Below are 19,088 nucleotides of genomic sequence, written 5' to 3' on the forward strand. Positions count from 1 at the left end.
TACTTAAGTACAGTAACGAAGTATTTGTACTTCGTTACATTCCACCACTGGAGTGGAAGTATACTTTCTTTTACAAACCTGCCAGTATTTTGAAATAGACATGCACACATATGTATGCGCACACACACACACACACACACACACACACACACACACACACACACACACACCCTTGTTCAAGCTTTGGAGTGAACCCTGACAACCTATTCAAAACCACTGAAAGTCATTTGAGAGGTTTACTGTAGCTACTGAGTAGTGATGCCTGAGCACCACTCACACCTGTAAGGGAGGAAGGGAGGAAGGGCTAGGATCTCCTGAATAAATTCAGAGAGTTCATTATCTGGTGTCTAATGACTTGACATTTTTTTTTAAAACAAAAAAGAAAAAGGAAAAAAGCACTATGTTAATTCCTCCACTGCATAATCAACTTAGGCACAGGTGTGATAGCGATTTAAAACCACAGTGGGGCCTCCTAAAGAGTTAAAGTTATTTTCCTTGATGTTTTTCCTCACGGGATTAGGACAAACTGCAGCAGGGCAGCAAAACAGTGATTAAAAAGTACTCTGTATGCCAGGGGTCTCAAACTCAAATGAGCTGGGGGCCACTTCTGCCAACGCCATCTGATTGAAGGGCCGGCTATTTCTGAAAATGCAATGTTCTATTTTTCAAATACCACACAAAACTGCTAACAGAAAGTGCAAGTGTTTTTATCTAGTTTTAGACACCTGTGCTAGCAACCTTAGCTTATAAATAAAATAATGATAAAATAAATATTAATACAAATTATACAACAAACAAAAAGCATAAAAACGGGTATGTGTGCGCATCACACCAAATAAAAATATTTTCCTCTCATAACTTTTTTAAACCTGGCAAACTAAGCGTCAGGGTTAAAGGAGAATTCCGGTGTGATATTGACCTAAAGCAGGGGTCTCAAACACCCGGCCCACGGGCCAAGTCCGGCCCAATTCCGGCCCGCGACGTATGTCAAAATAATAATGTAATCCGGTCCTTGAGGCTATTTTTAATTGCTACAAACAACAATACTGATTAAAATAGACGATAGATCCAAGTACGGTGACAAATCTCATTTGTAGCCTACTCTGCTCCACTATGTGCTAGACATTCAGAGCTTGATTCAAACCCAAAATCGCTGCGCAAAGTTTTCAGGAAATACTTGTATTACACACGAGAAACACAAAGACGTGCATTTGTAATGACGCGGAAGCGATGCAGGCCATAGTTTTGCACAAATTGAAGCAGAAATAGGCCTACACCTAATGTTGACAAAACGTTCACGTGTGATGAAGTCTTCGGTAGGCTATGTTATTCACCTATTCTGATTCTGAAGGAGAATATCCTTTTGGAGATTATGATCGATCGTCTATTGACAGTGATAGTCACAGTGCGTCTGTGAATGGAGGTGCGTCTTTGCGTGTATACGACGGTGTCCACTAAGCATACCATGCTTATTTCGATAGGTGTAGGCCTATTTCTGCTTCAATTTGTGCCGGAATTGGGCCGGACGCGGGCCGGATTGGGCCGTGGGCCGGGTGTTGAGACCCCTGCTGTACACACACACACTCACACACACACACACACACTACGGACCACAACAGACAAGACAAAACAACAGTCCTGAGGTACAGGTACAGAGGAACAGGCACAGGTAACTGCTTGATGGTCAGCTCACCTTGGAGCGGAACGTGGGGTGGACGAAGTAGAGGGCCTTCAAGTTCTTCTTAAACCTGCAAAAGCAGTAAAGGAGGGAAGAGTCTGAGTAAGTTTTTGCTAAGACATACAGAAACACAACAAAACCAACTGCTCACCAAACAAACATAGCAGTATCTCTCTGGGATACCATGTTATTGCCTTTTATTAACAAAAACAATAAACAAATCAAAGTTTGACAGGGAGATGGAAACAATGCTATCATAGCAAAAACAAAAAGGGCACATTCAGAGCACAACTAAATGTCCATGAAATCCGTCCAAAACGCATCCCCGAAAGCCAACCCGCCAGTCCAAAAGGCCCCCCGATCCCGTCCAAAACACACACTTGAACCAGAAATTACCTCCAGGCCCATCCAAAAGCCTGGGCGGGTTTACAGCATGCAAGGGACGCATTCATCAACAGTCTCCCCTTTCCCACGACCGGCCGTGACCAGCCCGCGCTCTCGACTGCACTGGCTCTCACCACTGCAACAGTCTCCGTGAGGCGCCGGGCATGTGTGTGTGATGTCACGCTTCCGGTGAGTTAAAGTGCCGTTAATCCATATCACTGGTTCAGTTGAAAATGTAAGCCAGGTGCACCGCCCCGTGACTAAACAGACATAATCACTCGTGCACAGGCTACGAACGAACGACCTAACAAGACACAACTTTTTTTTTTTTATAACTCGGGACATGTTTTATAACCTCCCCCTCCTTCAACAGGAAAGAGTGGAGTTATTCTATTATGTCGCCTGATGACGTAAGGTCCATGGGGAGGTAGTCTTGGCCAAAGCCATGTAAACTACAACCATTTTTTTTACAACGCCTGGACATGGATGACGTACTACAACACAAACAAAGTTTGGGAGACACAGGTTTAAGATACCCCCGGCATGAGACCTGGGTTCGCCATTTGTCATGGTCCATCAAGATGCTTCAAGGAGGTACTCCTGGGGGTCATTCAAATTTAGGCCTGTTCAAACACAACCACTCATCCATCATGGAGTCAAGGCACTTTGAGGAGCTGCTCCTTAAGGCAGCTTCAGATTTGAATGACGCGCACACACACTCGTGCACACACACACACAAACACACACACACACACATTCAAAGACAGACACAGACATGCAGTAGCAGATTTGGCATCACATCTTGACGCCCTTCATCTCTGACCACGTCCTGTCCCAGAATGAAAAGGCACTCGGTCCCCTTCCTTTCTCCCCCAAGGCATGGCTGATACCCCTGACAGATCTCCTCAGAACTCCTTCCCCTCCTCTCTGGACGCCTGAGGATTCCTCTAGGTCCTGCGGCTCTTTCTCCTGACATCTGAGGTCTTCTGTGCTGGTGGTTTCACTCATTAGCTGATCTGCCCACTTACCTACTTATAATGACTTGATTTAATGAATAGTAGGCACGGAAGGACTGACTTTCTAAAGCCGGATTTCCACTGCAGCCTCTGTTAGCATGCGAGCCCAATGAGACTCTGTTGTTTCTCTGCTTCACGCTCGGACTGGGCGTCTGGAGGCCCAGTCTTCTCTTCTTCTCGCCTCGCTCCACCAACAAGACGCGGCGGCACGTTGACCTCATCGTGCTGCGTTTTACTTTTTCGACGGCCGATCAAACTCACCTCTGGCCAGGGCCAGGGTCGGCCTGGCGCCGGGGGGGGGGTTAGGGTGTCCTTACTCATCACAGGGCCTACAGGATCTATCTCTCCCGCCAGCAGCTTGTCTTTCCTGTCTGAGACGCATAGAAGGGGCTCAGGGCCAACTCACTTCTCTGTAACACATCATTTGCAGTGGTTGGCCCCCACGGTTAGCGCATTCGCTCATAATTGCCATGACTGTTTTCTATTGTTATTCTATTGCCCTGAAACAGAAATGACATTTGGCCCCCGGAAGCGAGGAGGACACGGGAGCTTGTTTCTGGGGGAAGACTGGCTCCGAGTCGAGGTGTGGTGAGGTGTCGCAAGCCAACACACTCCACCCACCCACACTTTTTTTTGAAGGATTTGATGCCAAGACTAACTCCAATTTTCCAAAGCAATGGCAGGTAACAAGTTATTCCCTTTCAGTTATTCCACGGAGAAAAAAAAAACGCGACGGATCTTTGGATGTGGTTGAAAGTATCAATTTGGAGTTTAGAACAGCAGGAATGAACGGGGCGAGCACAGGTATGTGCAGAGGGAAACACAATACTCACCGGCACAATTCATCAAGGGCCTTGGAATTCCTTGCAGTACAAACTATCTTAGACGGGACAACAAGGTCAGCGCTGTCTGGTTAAATCTAATCGACAGCTGGGACGGTTAGTTCAAGCACAATTTTACTCGATTCGTCTCTCAACGCCGGATTCCTGACAAGCCTACAGTTGGCTGAGGGAAAGACATATGAGGAGTTTCGACAGAGGAGAGAAACTGGGCTCTGGATTAGCAACTCACTTTGAGTCCACAATATCGTGGAGCTTCTTCAGGAAGTCAGATTCCAAGTGGTTGTGCTCGCCAGTCAGCGTGTGGAAGTACACCATCACATACTCCTTCACTGTGATGTGGTCCATCACATGGATGAAATACAACAGGGCCTGAAAGGGACAGAGCAATACAAACAAACACACACACACACACAGCAAAATGAGACCTTTCAATTGATTTGATGCTATATTCCCACTGTGATGCATATCAAGAGATGAAGACCATCAAGTGCTGTTGTGAGTGTCCATGTGTTTGTTACCTTCTCTATGTCAATGAGGGTCACTGGGATGTTCCGTCCCACAATCACCATCACTGTCCTGCCGCACATATCAACGCCTAGTGCACACACACACAAACACATTTCTCAGGACAACTAAAAAACAACCGTTTCATTCTCAGTCAGTTTAAGAAAGTAGAAAGCACCTTCATCTGGTAAATTGAATCTCAACTAAAACTGAATTGACCTTAGCACTGGCACACGCTCACACAGTCTCTTACGCTCTGTCACACACACTCACACTGATACAACCTCTCTTGCTCTGTCAGAGACTCAGCCACATACACACACACGCACACTTTTAAGTAATTATGTCTAAACTCCTGCAGTACTAAATCTGGTTTAGATCATTTATGCCTCCTTTAGCCCCGAAAGGTCCACTTGAGGGACAAAATTAGATTTTGCGCAGAGGAATGTGTAGAGATGTGTGATATGCTGCCAAGGAACCCTTTTATTTGCAACAGGACGGACATCAGCACCAGAGACAAGTCTGCCCCCTGTAGGCCAACCTTGCACATAACACTTTTGTCAAGTAGTCACGGCAGCTGTTCACGGCCTGCTCTTTCTCACAAACAGCCAAACATGTTATTGAGGTTTAACCTGGTATGAGACTGAATCCCAGAGATGACCTAGAGTAGAATCCTATACTTGCGGCTGGGGGGTTGTTTGGTAAATGTGTGTGTCATGCAGTGTGGCGTGTTGAAATCTGAGCTGGTTGTTATTAGCCGAGAGGGATGACCGTGGGGACATGTGGAGGGTCTAGCGTTAGCATCCAGGAAGATGTGACAAACAAATTGGAGAGGGTCACACAGCGAGTTGCTGGGCACAGCAGACGAGCCAGCTGCAACACTTTGGCTCTAACAAAACTGGGCTAGCCTTTGTCCTCAAAACACACATTTCACACAAAAACAAAGCACATGCACACAGACACACACAAAATCCCAACATCTTCTTTAACTCTCAAAAAGCTGGAACTCTCAAAAAGCTGAAGTGTGTAGATGTGTGCTTCTGACAGAACCCCAGTAAACCCTGTCCTTAAAAATACACACATCCCACAATCAAAAACCTTCACACACGCAAATACATACAAGTCTTTCAACCTTTATTTACTCCCACTAAGCTGTTTGAAGGAAGACCATGCGCTATGACTTTGAGATGAACACCAACCTGTCTGGTATAAGGCTTTCAGTGCTGCTATGTCTGACAAGTCCTCTGCTCGCGCCCTGCATAACCAACGGTTATAACTAAAGAGAAAGAAAGAAAGAAAGAAAGAAAGGAAGGTAAAGAAAGAAAGAAAGAAAGAAAGAAAGAAAGAAAGATAAAGAAAGAAAGAAAGAAAGAAAGAAAGAAAGAAAGAAAGAAAGAAAGAAAGAAAGAAAGAAAGAAAGAAAGAAAGAAAGAAAGAAAGAAAGAAAGAAAGAAAGAAAGAAAGGTTAAAATAATATATAATGCATGCATGCAATTTATAATGCATAAACAACAGCAACAGAGACATATGGCCAGAGAGATAAAGAGAGAGAGAAACAGCAAGAGAGAGAGACAGAGAGAGAGCAAGAGAGAGAATAAAAGGGGAGATGTAATAAACATGTTTTACATTCAACCTTCTTCAATTTCAGGCTGCTTCATAATGTTGATAGACTATGTAATATCTTTGATGACTTTGGAATCATATAAAGTGCCATGAAGTGTGAAGAGGTGATGCCATGATAACAGAGGAAGAGGAAATTATCTGATTTGATTTGGTAGAATAACACAATAATTTTCTCCAACTGACACCAAGCAGCCATATCATATACATTTAAGTGAATATAAATTGAGTAGCACCAGTGTTGGAACAACAGCCTCTCCCTCACAGCAGGCATCACATTTAAAAAAAAAAAAAAAATGTTGAATAAATTACTGTGAAAATTGATTTTAAAAGTCTGAATGTGGGAGTGCAAATGTGTCTGTTTGGGTAAACACATTAGCAGTGGAGCGGGAGAGTCTGTGACTGTATGTGTGTGTGTGTGTGTGTGTGTAATTTACGTGAAGAGAGTGAATAAGTGAGGTGGTGTGTGACTAAGTGAATGAGTGAGTGGGGTCATACATTAAAGTGCATGTAATTGAGAGAATGAGAATAAGAGAGGGAGGATGTGTGTGTGTGTGTGTGTGTGTGTGTGTGTGTGTGTGTTCACGAGTTATTGAGGTAAGTGAAGCCAGTCGTTACTTTCTCTGGTGTTGTTTCTGTTGCGCGACGTCAGACATCTGGCCTTGCAGGATGAGCTTGCGCTGTTTGTCCACGTCCCCCTCCATACGTGCAAACGCGTGTGTCCCCACAAGCCCCAAGTCCAGCTCCAGGCTATCGTCCTCCAAATCGTCTGAATAGGGCAAACATATACACACACACACATTTATTTATATCTTCTTGCTTACACACACACACACACACACACACACACACACACACATATACACATATATACATGTATACATACATACACACACACACACATCTCTTTCTCTCTCCCTCCCACCCAAACACACTCTCATATCAGAAGAACTATGAGCCTCATAACGTCCCTTTCACGGGCATGGTGACACTCACCGAAACAACCAAATAAAACAAATTAATCATGCATCGGTCACACGCACGCACATTTCTGAGAGTGATTATCCTGTTCCCAAATTTGCTGACAACGCCCCCCACATCAACCTTTGCAACAAAAAAAAAACAAAAAAACAATGGCCTCCTGAGCGGCCATCTTCCCCCTGAGCCATCTAAGATGCACTCTGCTGGCCAGCAGAGGTCCTGTAAGCACGAAACCCTATCTGAAGAGGGGAGGGGAGGAGATGTCACATAGCTCGGTCAGAACGCTTCGTCTGAACAGCGGCCAGCCATCTGGGGAAGTGATTGGTGAAGAGTTGACCCTGAACCATCACAAATAAACGCACACGCATGCACACAATATGCACCTCTGCGCGCACACACACACACACACACACACACAGAGACAGTAGCATCAGGACTAACCGTGAGGCTGTGAAGTTTCTCCAGGCCTGGGCGCTGCTATGCATAGAGGGGGGGGGGGGGGAGGGGGGAGAGAACACGAGTCACCTGAACTCATCATTAAAAGCGGTCAGCTTCACAAGTGTCCATTTAGGGATGTTTAAGTCATTCAGAAAGGACACACAGAAACACATTTCCTCCAGTCTCCACCACACACACACACACACACACACACACACACACACACACAGCCTTCTCGTGCACAGAAACACAGTTCCTCTTTCTCTCAGTGAAAACAGGCATGCACAAAGGACTTGTGTCCTAACTTGACCACTTGAATTGAAGCCATTCCTGTATGGCCTCTCACACAGAGATGCAGCCTACAGTAAACACACTCCAACCATCATCCACATCAGAAATGACACGAGACGCTGGTGAGCGTCCCGCTGTGTACAAGAACAAGCTGTAAACAAAGCACTTCTGAAGCAAAGCCGCAGGTCAAACATTCAGTATAAACAAAAGCAACGAACGCAGGCAGAGCAGAAGGAGGATCAGACATCGCAACACTCCAGTGACCACTCTTCAAATACAAACAAGACTTTGGTGTGTGTATATGTGTTTGAAAGTCTTTCATTAGCATCCAGCTAATCTGTCCATAGGAAGCAGGAACTCGGTTGCCTGGTGAGTAGGTTACATCAGGACCACAGCTGGACTCTCCATCACAGAGCCTTCTGTTCTGTTCATCACCTCTTCTCTCTGTTCACCACCACTCTACACCTCCATTCTCCTCCATCTTCATCACCCTCTCATTTCTGTCCATCACTCATCATCAGTCAATCTTTTCCCCCTGTCTCTATCCTCTAACCATCCTTCTCACTCTCTCTCATGTGTCAGGTCAGCGGAAGTTGGCCATGCCGATTTCACCCCCTTTATCCTCACTCTCTCCTTTCTTCATTTTCCCCCATCTTCATCTCTCATTCCCTCATTTAATATCACTATGTCTCAATTAAATTTGATCAAAAATGCCCTCCTCCCCCTCCTACGCTTTTGATGCTTCCCTACTTTCTAGCTGCAGTGTAGCTGCAGTGCAATATGTAGATGCAGCATATTGGGTACTGAAATATTCACAGGAATCCATAGAAATTGTTTGAAATTGTTGTTTTATCCAATATTAGTTGTGCAGATGTATAGTCCATCTTGAAGCAGCAAAGAAAATGCAAAATTAGAGACACTTGTGTAATTATTCCATATTTTGTGTAGTCATTCATTCATCACAACCCCTGATATACTAAAGAAGCCTCAAAGTGTTGCCTTTCATTTGAGACCAGGATCATGCTTTTACACCAAGAGGTTGCCACACTTTTATTGTCAGTATGTATTTTGGGAACCCAAAAGTCCTATGGGGAGTTTCCATAGGGCATTTTACAAAACGCATGAGCATACCTTGGCAAATAATGGTCTAATATATTGATCTATGTTCACAAGACCTGGTGCTAGGGCTCAGTTGTGTTTCTAAGTCATCTCAAGTTACCTAGAGGGGTGAAATGTGGTCAGTTCAGAGATGCTTGTTATCCGGCAGAAATAAAAAAAATAAAAAAACATATTCTAGCCTCTGTAACTCTGTGCCAGTACTTCCCACAGCTATTCTGATGGTTCCATAAGAAAAATACAAGGTCTCAGCTTTCTAAAGAGGCCAAGCATTTGATGGTAGCGCGGGAAAAGCCTAAAAATGCACATCCCGTATTTAACCCCCCCCCCTCCTGTCACACACACACAAACACACACACACACACACACTTCTATTCCATATCACAGGTCATCATCTTTCCCCTCCATACCCTCCCAGCAGGTGTCCGACCCTGCAAGATGACCAGGCCCCAGGCCTGCCCAGCCAGGCGGGTACTGGTGATGAGCGGCTGTGTTCGGCCCAGGCCTTGGGCCACCCCATGATGGAGTATCCAGCGTCGAGCGGGAAAGTCAGGCTGTGTTTGTTTGGCTTGGGCGTCGGGCCGGCCGTTATTTGTTTGAGTTGGACAGACCCCTGGAGCTCCACAGCCACAGTCTCCACACACAAGCGCGCAACATGGACAACAGCCCATTGTGTCTGGGGTCGAGCTGGAGTAGGGGTGGTGGTGGTGGTGGCGGCGATGCGTGCACACACATGTGCGTACATACGTATTCAGATTCTGCACAAACTAGCTCACACATACATACACACACACAAAAGCATATTTGCATGCACATGCAGGCACACGTGCATGCACACACAGGTACGTATTCATATTATGCACAAACACAAACAAACATACACAGAGACAGACTCACACACACTCACACACATATGATCCTTGCTCGCACTCACACTCACCCTCATATTTAGTTTTGGATATCATTTTAGAATGCATGACAACTCCTATCGGTATAACTCCTATGGTATAAATCCATTTAGGGTGTTTGCACACATTTTTGGGATATTGCACGCAGTGGAAGGATATTGTGTGAGACCTTGAAACAATTTTCTCAAACCTTTGACCAGGTCCAAGTGATGTTGCGTGGAACATGGTTATGGTTATGGCTATGGCATTTGGCAGACACTTTTGTCCAAAGCGACATACAAATACAAAACAATATAGTATTTAAATTTAACAGGGAACAATTTAAGATGTTGGTCAGACTATGGAACAGACACTCCACAAAAGCTCTACATGTGGCACACACCAAATCTGTATGTGGAGAGCTGTGGTGTTGGGGACTAGCACCCCTGTTCTAGAGGGCTGTGGTGTTGGGAACTTACTCTTGTTCTAGAGGGCTGTGTTGTTGGGAACTCACACTCCTGTTATAGAGGGCTGTGGTGTTGGGGACTAGGTCCCCTGTTGTAGAGGTCTGTGGTGTTGGGAACTTACTCCTGTTCTAGAGGGATGTGGTGTTGGGAACTTACTCCTGTTCTAGAGGGCTGTGGTGTTGGGAACACTCACTCCTGTTCTAGAGGGCTGTGGTGTTGGGAACTCACTCCTGTTCTAGAGGGCTGTGGTGTTGGGAACTCACTCCTGTTCTAGAGGGCTGTGGTGTTGGGAACTCACCCTCCAGACTCCCGGGCTTCTCAGCGATGCGGATCTGCCTCTCGGGCACCACCGGCTCGCCCTCCGAGTTCCCGATGTCGGCAGGGAGCAGGGGGAGGCTGAGCCGTTCCTCTGCCACGGAGCGAGGGTAGTAGAGGGGCAGAAGCTTTCTGTACACAGGCTGGATACACACAGACATGTATGTAAAGAAAATGGGTTCACACCGCACACACACACACACACACACACACACACACACACACACACACACACACACACACACCTAGTTCACTCCAAACACTACACAGACATTCCACACAAACACTGCAATAAATCCTTAATCATAGACATGTCAACCATTTCATCCACTGCAGATAAAATCACTAGAGTTGTGCATCTGGAGCTGTATTCAGATTTTTTCATCAGGCTGCAGTCCGTCTCAAAAACTTTGATGTTGGCTAGGTGTAAGGTCATAGACACTGACAGTAGAATACCTTCATGTAACACAAGGCAGCCAGGGCAACAGCTACTGTCCACTTAAGGTCACTCCGTGTCTATGAATGTTACACAACAGTCCACAGCCTTAATGCCGAGACAAAGCATACAGGAACCCACACAAGGAAGGGGGATATTTAAAGAGAGCACTTGAGTAATGTGTTATTATAATGTGTTTGGAGTTTAGAGAGAACATCTGAGACAGAGGTGGACATGGCTCTGGTCTAACTACTGACTGGATCTGGTCTGGACAGCCTCAAATTAGATCCTATTTGGAGCAGTCTGGTAGGATTAAACTGGGACTGGAGGAAAGGAGTGTGAATGTGAATAGAGGAGAGTGTGAGTACACAAAGGGGTAGTGTTTGTACAGTACACACACAGTAACACACATACACACACACACACACACACACATACCCATTCAACGTCCGTCACTGCAAACACCACTGTCTCTATGCTTTGGCCATGAAGCTCCAGAAACCTCCGTACTGTTCCTGCGTGAGAGAGTAGACACAAAAAACACACACACACACAGACACACACCGATATCAAGTTCACTGCGGACAGTACACAGACATTTCCCTGAAGAGATATATTTAGTTTGAGTGGCTGGCCAACAATTTGTTTCTGATGTTCATGTAGTTACCGAAGAGCCTGTCAAACCCTTTCTCCCACAGAAATTCCCGCCTCATTAATGTGCATTCCTTCTTCACCATTAAAGTACTGTTGTCATATCTGAACGATAAAACACAGCTATTTTATTTGGCGAGATACTTCGGCAATATCTAATGAAGGGTACCATCTAACAATCAGGGAGAGAACTTTTCAAATGTCTCCTTATCTCAAAGGGTTATCATTTTCCTTCAGGCTCAATCACTTCAGTCTGGAAGAATCATTGCAAAGCACTACAAGGCCTGAGCTGCAGATACTCCACCCAATTAAGGAGAAAGTCCAACTCCAAAGAAATCTATCCTGATACTGACAAAACTGCCAAAGTCTTGCTTATCCCACTTTTCAATTTCAACTGAAAATGGCCCTTCATGTTTTGTCAGGTGGTCCTCATTTCCATAACTCAACACTTGATAGCTCACTCAGTCAGTGCTATGGAGTGTGCTGGCTCTTGTTTTGGCCTTCACAGGTTCCCTTACAGTCAGTCTGCCAGGGTTCCATCCAAAAAACATGCGTGAATGGTCGTTCCTCGCATGCAACTGCGTTGGCCAATCACGATAAGCCGTGAATATCTCTCCTCAAGTTTCCTTGAATGTGTAAAGGGTCATAGAGCTTTGAGAGTGGAGACAAGGTGCAAGGAACGGATATCCTACTAATTTGAGATTTAACCAGGAGGATTCACTTATCACACAACTCCAATGATCGTCTTCATCTCTCAAGGCCTGTTCTAAATACCATAAAGTTTATATAGGATGACATGAACCTAAGCACCACTTGGCCCTGAAGGCTGTGCGCACTTTAGAACTATTCTACGAAAACACCAGTGATTCACACAGAACACTCTTTGCTCTGCCTCATCCACAAGCTTTATGCCTCATGAGTGGACAGGACACATAGAGAAGAATTCCCATGTGACTTTTAGAAACTGCCATGCGAGATGTGCGGGTGCGACATTATGACTGTGCAACACTATGACTGTGTGTGACGCTACGAGTGTGTGTGATTCTATGACTGTGCAACACTATGACTGTGTGTGACGCTACGAGTGTGTGTGATTCTATGACTGTGTGGCACTAGGAGTGTGTGTGGCACTATGAGTGTGTGTGATTCTATGACTGTGTGGCATTATGAGGCCTTAATTTAAAAGGTAGGCAAAGCGCAAAGTCTGTCCTGCATGAACTAAAGCCATCATGTGGCACATGGGAGCATTGAGCTCACAGCAATGTTTGCGCTTGTATGTCTTGTCCACAGTGTTCAATTAGCGAATGGATTTTACTTAATTATTAAATTAGCTTTAGCTAGACTTTTGACTGTGTGCCATTTAAATAAGAGCCTTGTGAGCGTGTGTTAGAGTGTGTGCAACAGCAGTGTGTGCGTGTGTGTAACACAGTGGCTGCGACAGCAACAACATAGAGGGTCACTTACGGAGCGCAATGTGTGTGGCGTCTTCCAGTGGATAGCCTCTCTTCACCGTACTGACCACACACAGCCCCACAGATGCCATGGCCTGCTCCCTGCAATTACAGACACAGACACACACACACACACACACACACATAAACACACAGAGGAAAGAGGAGATTTGGTCAATATGACCCAGACCCAGATAACTGGGAGCACACACAGACTTGCAACTACACACCACACACACACAGAAACTTGCAACTGCACACACACAGGGTGAAGAGGAGCTATCAATACAGTGACGGCCCGATAACTGGCAATGACACCCACCCACCCACACACACACAAACACACAGAACTAGATTATCATTTCAAGTGTTGGGTGTGTCACAGTTTTACTGGTAATTCAACTGTGTCATACAAATAAACGAGTTCGCCCGAGTTCAAACTGTTTGCTTAAGAGTAGCGACATTAACAATTTCACTGTGATGGCATATGCTTGCTAAAAATAAGACATCTCACTGCTGTCCTAAACCAAGACCAGCCAGAGTCATCCACACACACGCAGACATAAAATAAGCAAACTATACACACATTCTTTAAGAAGCAAAACACACACACATTCACCATCTCTGTATACACACACACACACACACACACACACACACACACACACACACACACACGAACCTTGTGCAAACACTAACAACATCTCTAAAAAGCAAACACACACATTAACTATCTTCACATGCACACGGTCTAATTTTGACAGATGGACAGATGGTTTCACACTCTCGGTGACGTAGGCCCCAGTGTGAGACCAGGCTGGCCCCATCAGGCAGGCAGGCCTTGCTGAGTGAATTAGCCGGAGGTGTGGTACACTAACAGGGTCCGACAAAGAGGCCTCGCACCGCATCAAAGAGCCCAGCACACAGGCAGGCTAACTCAATTACACCCAATCAGCAGGTCGTGCTGCCTATGGCGCGCGCACACACACACACACACACACTTGACAAAACATACACAGATGCACTCAGAAATATGCACTCATCCAAAAACTCACACACACAAATTAAAAACATGCTCGCAAACCCAGAGCATCTGGGCAAAGACTGGAAACATCATGTGATAACACTAAAGGTGTATACAAGGTTATACTGAGGACTGACTTGACTTTATTAGATCAAAAATGCCGTTGCAGTATCCATGTATCATAGTGAATATGGTGTGAAGTGCCTGCTGACTAGTCTATTTCACACCATAATATCAAAAAGACCCCTAATCTGCACTTATCCAGTTTTTTAAATGAGGATTAGGCACTCCATTTTCATGCATAACAGGTGCATGTTGGTCCTGTAATGACTAAGGATCTATATCTTTAATATTCCTACGTATTCCCATTACCTATGTAATTCCTACAGTATTATTCCTATTACCTATGTAATTCCCATTATTCCTATTTCCTATGTTCCTATTCCTATGTATTCTCTACTGTTGTCTTTTGTTATAGAAGCAACGCAATAAATACTCTGCCTTCTTTTTCAGAAGTAGTTGCATGTCTCTGCAGCTACCACAAATGAACTGGGCATTCAGTGTGGTTTGGGCATTCAGCGTATCCCAGGTTATTCTGGGTAATGTGATTGGCTCTTACTTTGCTAGCTGCATGATGTTCCTGTAGCAGCTGTAGAGCGAGCTCTCGGCAGCCGTGCGGTACTTGGTCTTGTACTTAGGCCCCACTGTGTGTATGATGAAGCGCGAGGCCAGGTTAAAACCTTCAGTCATCTTCGCCTCACCTGTCCGGCATCCTGCAGGAGCATGCGCACACACGCACACGCACACACAAGGAAGTGCAAATGAGCATGTGATATATGTATACAGAAGTCAGTACGCACTCAATATGTGGCCTGTGGTCATATGTTCATAAAGAAGTCAGAAGTCAGTACGCACTCTATATGTGGCCTGTGGTCACACCCTCATACAGAGGCACATACTTCCTTTTCCCCTTATATACACCGACACACTCATTGAAGGAAGGACACAGAAAACACACACACACGACCACAGAGTTTTTAGGGAATAACCTTCACCTCTTTGTCTCAATGTGTGAACAACATCATAATTGCTCCCAGCCAACAACAATATTCAATGGGTTCACTTACCCGAACCCTACCAGAACCACCTTGGTGGCACCCCCTACCTTTCAGTTTGAGCAGCTCGTCTCGGAGATCGGGCCCTGCGTGTCTGTGGATGCTGTCGGAGATGGGGTTCTTGTCCGTTAATGTCTCGTTGGTAGTGTTGACGACAGCCGTGCAGTTCAGGAGTGCCACGTCCCCAGTGCTATGAGGTAAACATTACAACAATTTAAGGACACAAAACTACATGACTGTTTCTGTTTCAGTTTAAAGCAAGTTTATTTATATAGCACATTTCATACACAAGCAATTCAATGTGCTTTATATAAAGAAAAGCAAAAAGGACATTACTAATGTATAATAATAATAATAATAATAATAATAATAATAATAATAATAATAATAGTAAATAATAATTACTAATAATTATAAGAGATGTACATGAAAGAACGCACATTGTACATAAAATAGAATAAAACAAGCTTTGGTTTGAAAGTAATTGTTACTCAGACAGAAAGCCTGTGTCTGAAACATTTCCTGTGAATCACCCCCATGGTGAGAAGAGAGTGAAAAAGCTACTCCAGATCAGAGACAAATATAGACATTACACAGGGCCTCAGTCTATCACAGATTAGCGTGAGGCTAAACTGTTTGAGCAGGATATGGGCAGGATATGGGCAACGTCCAGTTTCACAAGATGTTTCAACAGGGATGCCGTTCAACTAGCTCCGACATAAAACAAGAAACCTGAGCAGATTTTCTTGACATCTTCAAGCTGTTTATGGGATACTCATAAAAGCATTTCAGACCTAATATTTTTCATTCAACAAAAAGAGCTGCAACCAAAACACACAATATTGTACAACTACAACACAGAATCAGCATTATTATCTACTGCCAACAGCTGCTAATCTTTAAGCTAGTCTACACTGGCATGAATGCTGGATAAGACATGACTTCCAAAAAACAAGTAGCCTCACATTGCCCTTGTCTACAGGGCATGGGCTTGAGAGGAAGTCTCAAAACACTGTGTGCTGAACGTGTGCGTGTGTGTGTGTGTGTTTGTGTGTGCACACGTGTGTGTGCATGTGTGTGAGTGAGAGGAGAGATCATGTGACAACCGTGGCCCATTTCTCAAGCAGTCTCGAGAGTGGCTAAAGCAGCGAGCCGCAACATCCCCACAGGGTAGCCAGAGCAGAAGTGGGAGAGGGAAGGTAGAGGCCTGTGGCAGGGCACACAGCACAGATTCACCATCCAACACACACACACACACACACACACACACACACACACAAGAGTTTCTGGAAAAACAAAGACCAACAGAGCCACCCCCCTACAGGAAGGATGTTCACTTACTGCTGATACTAACTCTATGGGGAGTAAAAAAAATGAAGGTACATTCTATCTTGTGCTAACTAGCCTATATGCGTTTACGGAACTAGCAAAGGCCGAGCCAGGCCACATTGGGTTGGAGGTGTTACCATGCCTAGTGACCGCGTGAACGTTGCTTATTAGAGGACACAACCACAGTTTTAACCCTTCACTGGCTGCAGCACTGCTTTACAGGTCTTTGCAGTGTGAAGACGACACGAGAGAGAACAAGAGAGAATGGAGGTAAACATGGTGTCAAGGATGAGAGAGAGAGAGAGAGAGAGAGAGAGAGAGAGAGAGAGAGAGAGATGAAGCTCCAACAATATTACTTCTGCTGTGTATGAGCCGAGGCCTTCCCCTTTAAGCGGCAGCAGGAATGTTAGCCCGTCTATGAATGCCTCCACCAGACTCAGGAACCCGGCAGGCCGTCATGTGGACATGCAACAAAGAGGATTTATACCCACGTGGGGGAGTGTGTGTGTGTGTGTGTGTGTGTGTGTGAGTGGGAGACAGAGAGAGAGAGAGAGAGAGAGAGAGAGAGAGAGAGAGAGAGAGAGAGAGAGAGAGAGAGAGTCTATACAAAAAGTATGAGGCTTCCACAGGAGCTCAGCAGCCACGTATTGGGTTCAAAGGGGAGAGGTCATATTTCAGAAGAAGAAGATGAATTATGAGAAGAGAAAAGAAGGAGTAGAAAAGAAGATAATATAAGAGAATAAGGGAAGGGAAGAGAGGAGACTCACAAGAGCGTAATCTTCCTATTGATGTCGTCCCGGTAAGGGAAAGGCGAAGGAAAGGGCCATTGCTGATTGGTCAAGCTGCCGTCCGTTGTGTCAGTCTCCTCCGACTCCTCCTCTTCCTCCTTCACCTCTGCAGGCTGGTCCCAGGTGGACAGGCTCTGGATGTCCACAAACTGAGATCGAGCTCCCAGCGGATCCATTCTTATGCCTGGGCCAGTGGATATGGCACTACAGTATACTGAGTGAAGCATACGCATGCACACACAGGCACGCATGCACGCACACACACACACACACACGACACCATCAGGGCAATTGGATAGGAACAGAACATCACTGTCACAAACAGCGAGGTTGGAATGAGTGGTCTAAACTGGCCACATTAAGGATATTAGATTCTTAGATTCCATTCTTCACATCACAAGTCTTTTTAAACATTCCCTGCATTTGGAAAGTTGCTCAAATAACTGATGCTTGGCTGCTTTTATTTTCACTGAAGTGGACAAGAATAGATAGACCTAATGTGCGTCACTATGAGGGAGCGAGTAGAATGAATAGTGGAATCTTCTCGTGCAAGACAGAGAGCCATGAAAAAGGTCAAATTCTTGCAAGTTGTTACCCTGCATTAAACTGAAGCTATAACGTAAACAGAGGTAGCCTACTGTAACCAGTATCCTAGAGCATCGTAAAATCCCACAAGGAAGATGTCTGTCTGTCTGTGAAATGTGACTGATTAGAAAAGGTATTTGCATTATGGGGAAAGCAAGATACATCAGCATAATAATGAACAGAACTACCAAAGAAGTCCTAAGGGAAGTGTGTAATTTATCTGTTTTCAAGAAATTGAAATTGGATTGTATTGATACAATCCATAGCCTACTGGCTATAAAATGAAACACAGACCAGACCTAAGTTCAAGTTCATTTTCAGCCGGATAAATTCAATTTGACATATTATGGACCTGTAGCACCGTTGGGTCTACAACAAGCAGAACACTTCTCTGTGATTTGGATCGACTTTTTAAATTAGCCAACCCTTGTTTGCATGAATCCCGGACCTTGCTTGGCCTTATGCATCACAGTGAATTGCTCCCCCCTCTCTCTAACGCGCTAACTCCCAGACTGATGGGTCATCAAATAACGCGTTGCTTTATGTACCAGGGAACAACTTTTACTAACAGAAAATGATTGCCTCCAAGTAATCAACACAAAGGCATAATGGAGCGAGGGCAAGTTACAGGAAACAGATTGCAAACGAGTAAAAAAGGCTAATATAAAAATACCTACCTGCTCAACCTTCAACCGCTGTACGATTAACAGCGTCTTAGCAAAGAAGGGACAACTAGGCTACATCAAATGCTGAAAGATCCCGGAGAGATACAGTTCCCTCAAGCGAATAGCTCCATTGTTAGCAATCTCGTGATATTCCGCTTTTACACAACCATTGCAAACCCTGATTTAGCAAACAGTCAGCAGTTAGCTAAGATCAACACATCGTCACATTTACTATGGTTAGTCATTAAGCGTGCGTTCTTGATCAGCTGATTCACAACAACGAGCAAATCATTACTTCCGGATTGGAATTTAGGGACACCCGATGTTTTGGCACCCTGCATTTTAAACGTAGTCTGCCTACAATTGCAGATTGTGTGATAATTGGCCTCAGTTGTATTATTTGATCATGGCATGTAACTAATGTCTTTTAAACTAAGCAAACCCAGCGGAATTGAGAGAATTCATGTCCCATAAACATATCGATAACATAAAACATAACTTCGGA

The 19,088-nt window shown here is 44.9% G+C and overlaps 1 protein-coding gene across 3 annotated transcripts in view; it reads right to left on the minus strand.

The window, feature by feature from the left end:
* The window catches only part of gdap2 (ganglioside induced differentiation associated protein 2), a 35,370-nt gene extending 16,477 nt beyond the window's left edge, over positions 1-18,893 (minus strand). Inside the window, exons 1-13 of one of the 3 annotated variants that reach the window (XM_042084600.1) lie at positions 18,596-18,893; positions 17,313-17,547; positions 15,267-15,406; positions 14,721-14,874; positions 13,091-13,179; positions 11,414-11,490; positions 10,523-10,682; positions 7,467-7,499; positions 6,663-6,813; positions 5,624-5,700; positions 4,439-4,515; positions 4,150-4,289; positions 1,694-1,748 (exon numbers count right to left, since the gene is read on the minus strand). In XM_042084600.1, coding sequence (XP_041940534.1) covers positions 1,694-1,748; positions 4,150-4,289; positions 4,439-4,515; positions 5,624-5,700; positions 6,663-6,813; positions 7,467-7,499; positions 10,523-10,682; positions 11,414-11,490; positions 13,091-13,179; positions 14,721-14,874; positions 15,267-15,406; positions 17,313-17,509 — 1,350 coding nt within the window. In that variant the 5' untranslated portion in view covers positions 17,510-17,547; positions 18,596-18,893. Of the gene's footprint in view, positions 1-1,693; positions 1,749-4,149; positions 4,290-4,438; positions 4,516-5,623; positions 5,701-6,662; positions 6,814-7,466; positions 7,500-10,522; positions 10,683-11,413; positions 11,491-13,090; positions 13,180-14,720; positions 14,875-15,266; positions 15,407-16,901; positions 17,013-17,312; positions 17,548-18,595 lie in introns of those variants that run through there. The other 2 variants (XM_042084601.1, XM_042084602.1) reach the window with 2 other exon arrangements.
* Positions 18,894-19,088: the final 195 nt, after the last annotated feature.

This window comes from Alosa sapidissima, chromosome 2 (assembly GCF_018492685.1).
Source record: "Alosa sapidissima isolate fAloSap1 chromosome 2, fAloSap1.pri, whole genome shotgun sequence".
Taxonomy (NCBI): Eukaryota; Metazoa; Chordata; class Actinopteri; order Clupeiformes; family Clupeidae; genus Alosa; species Alosa sapidissima.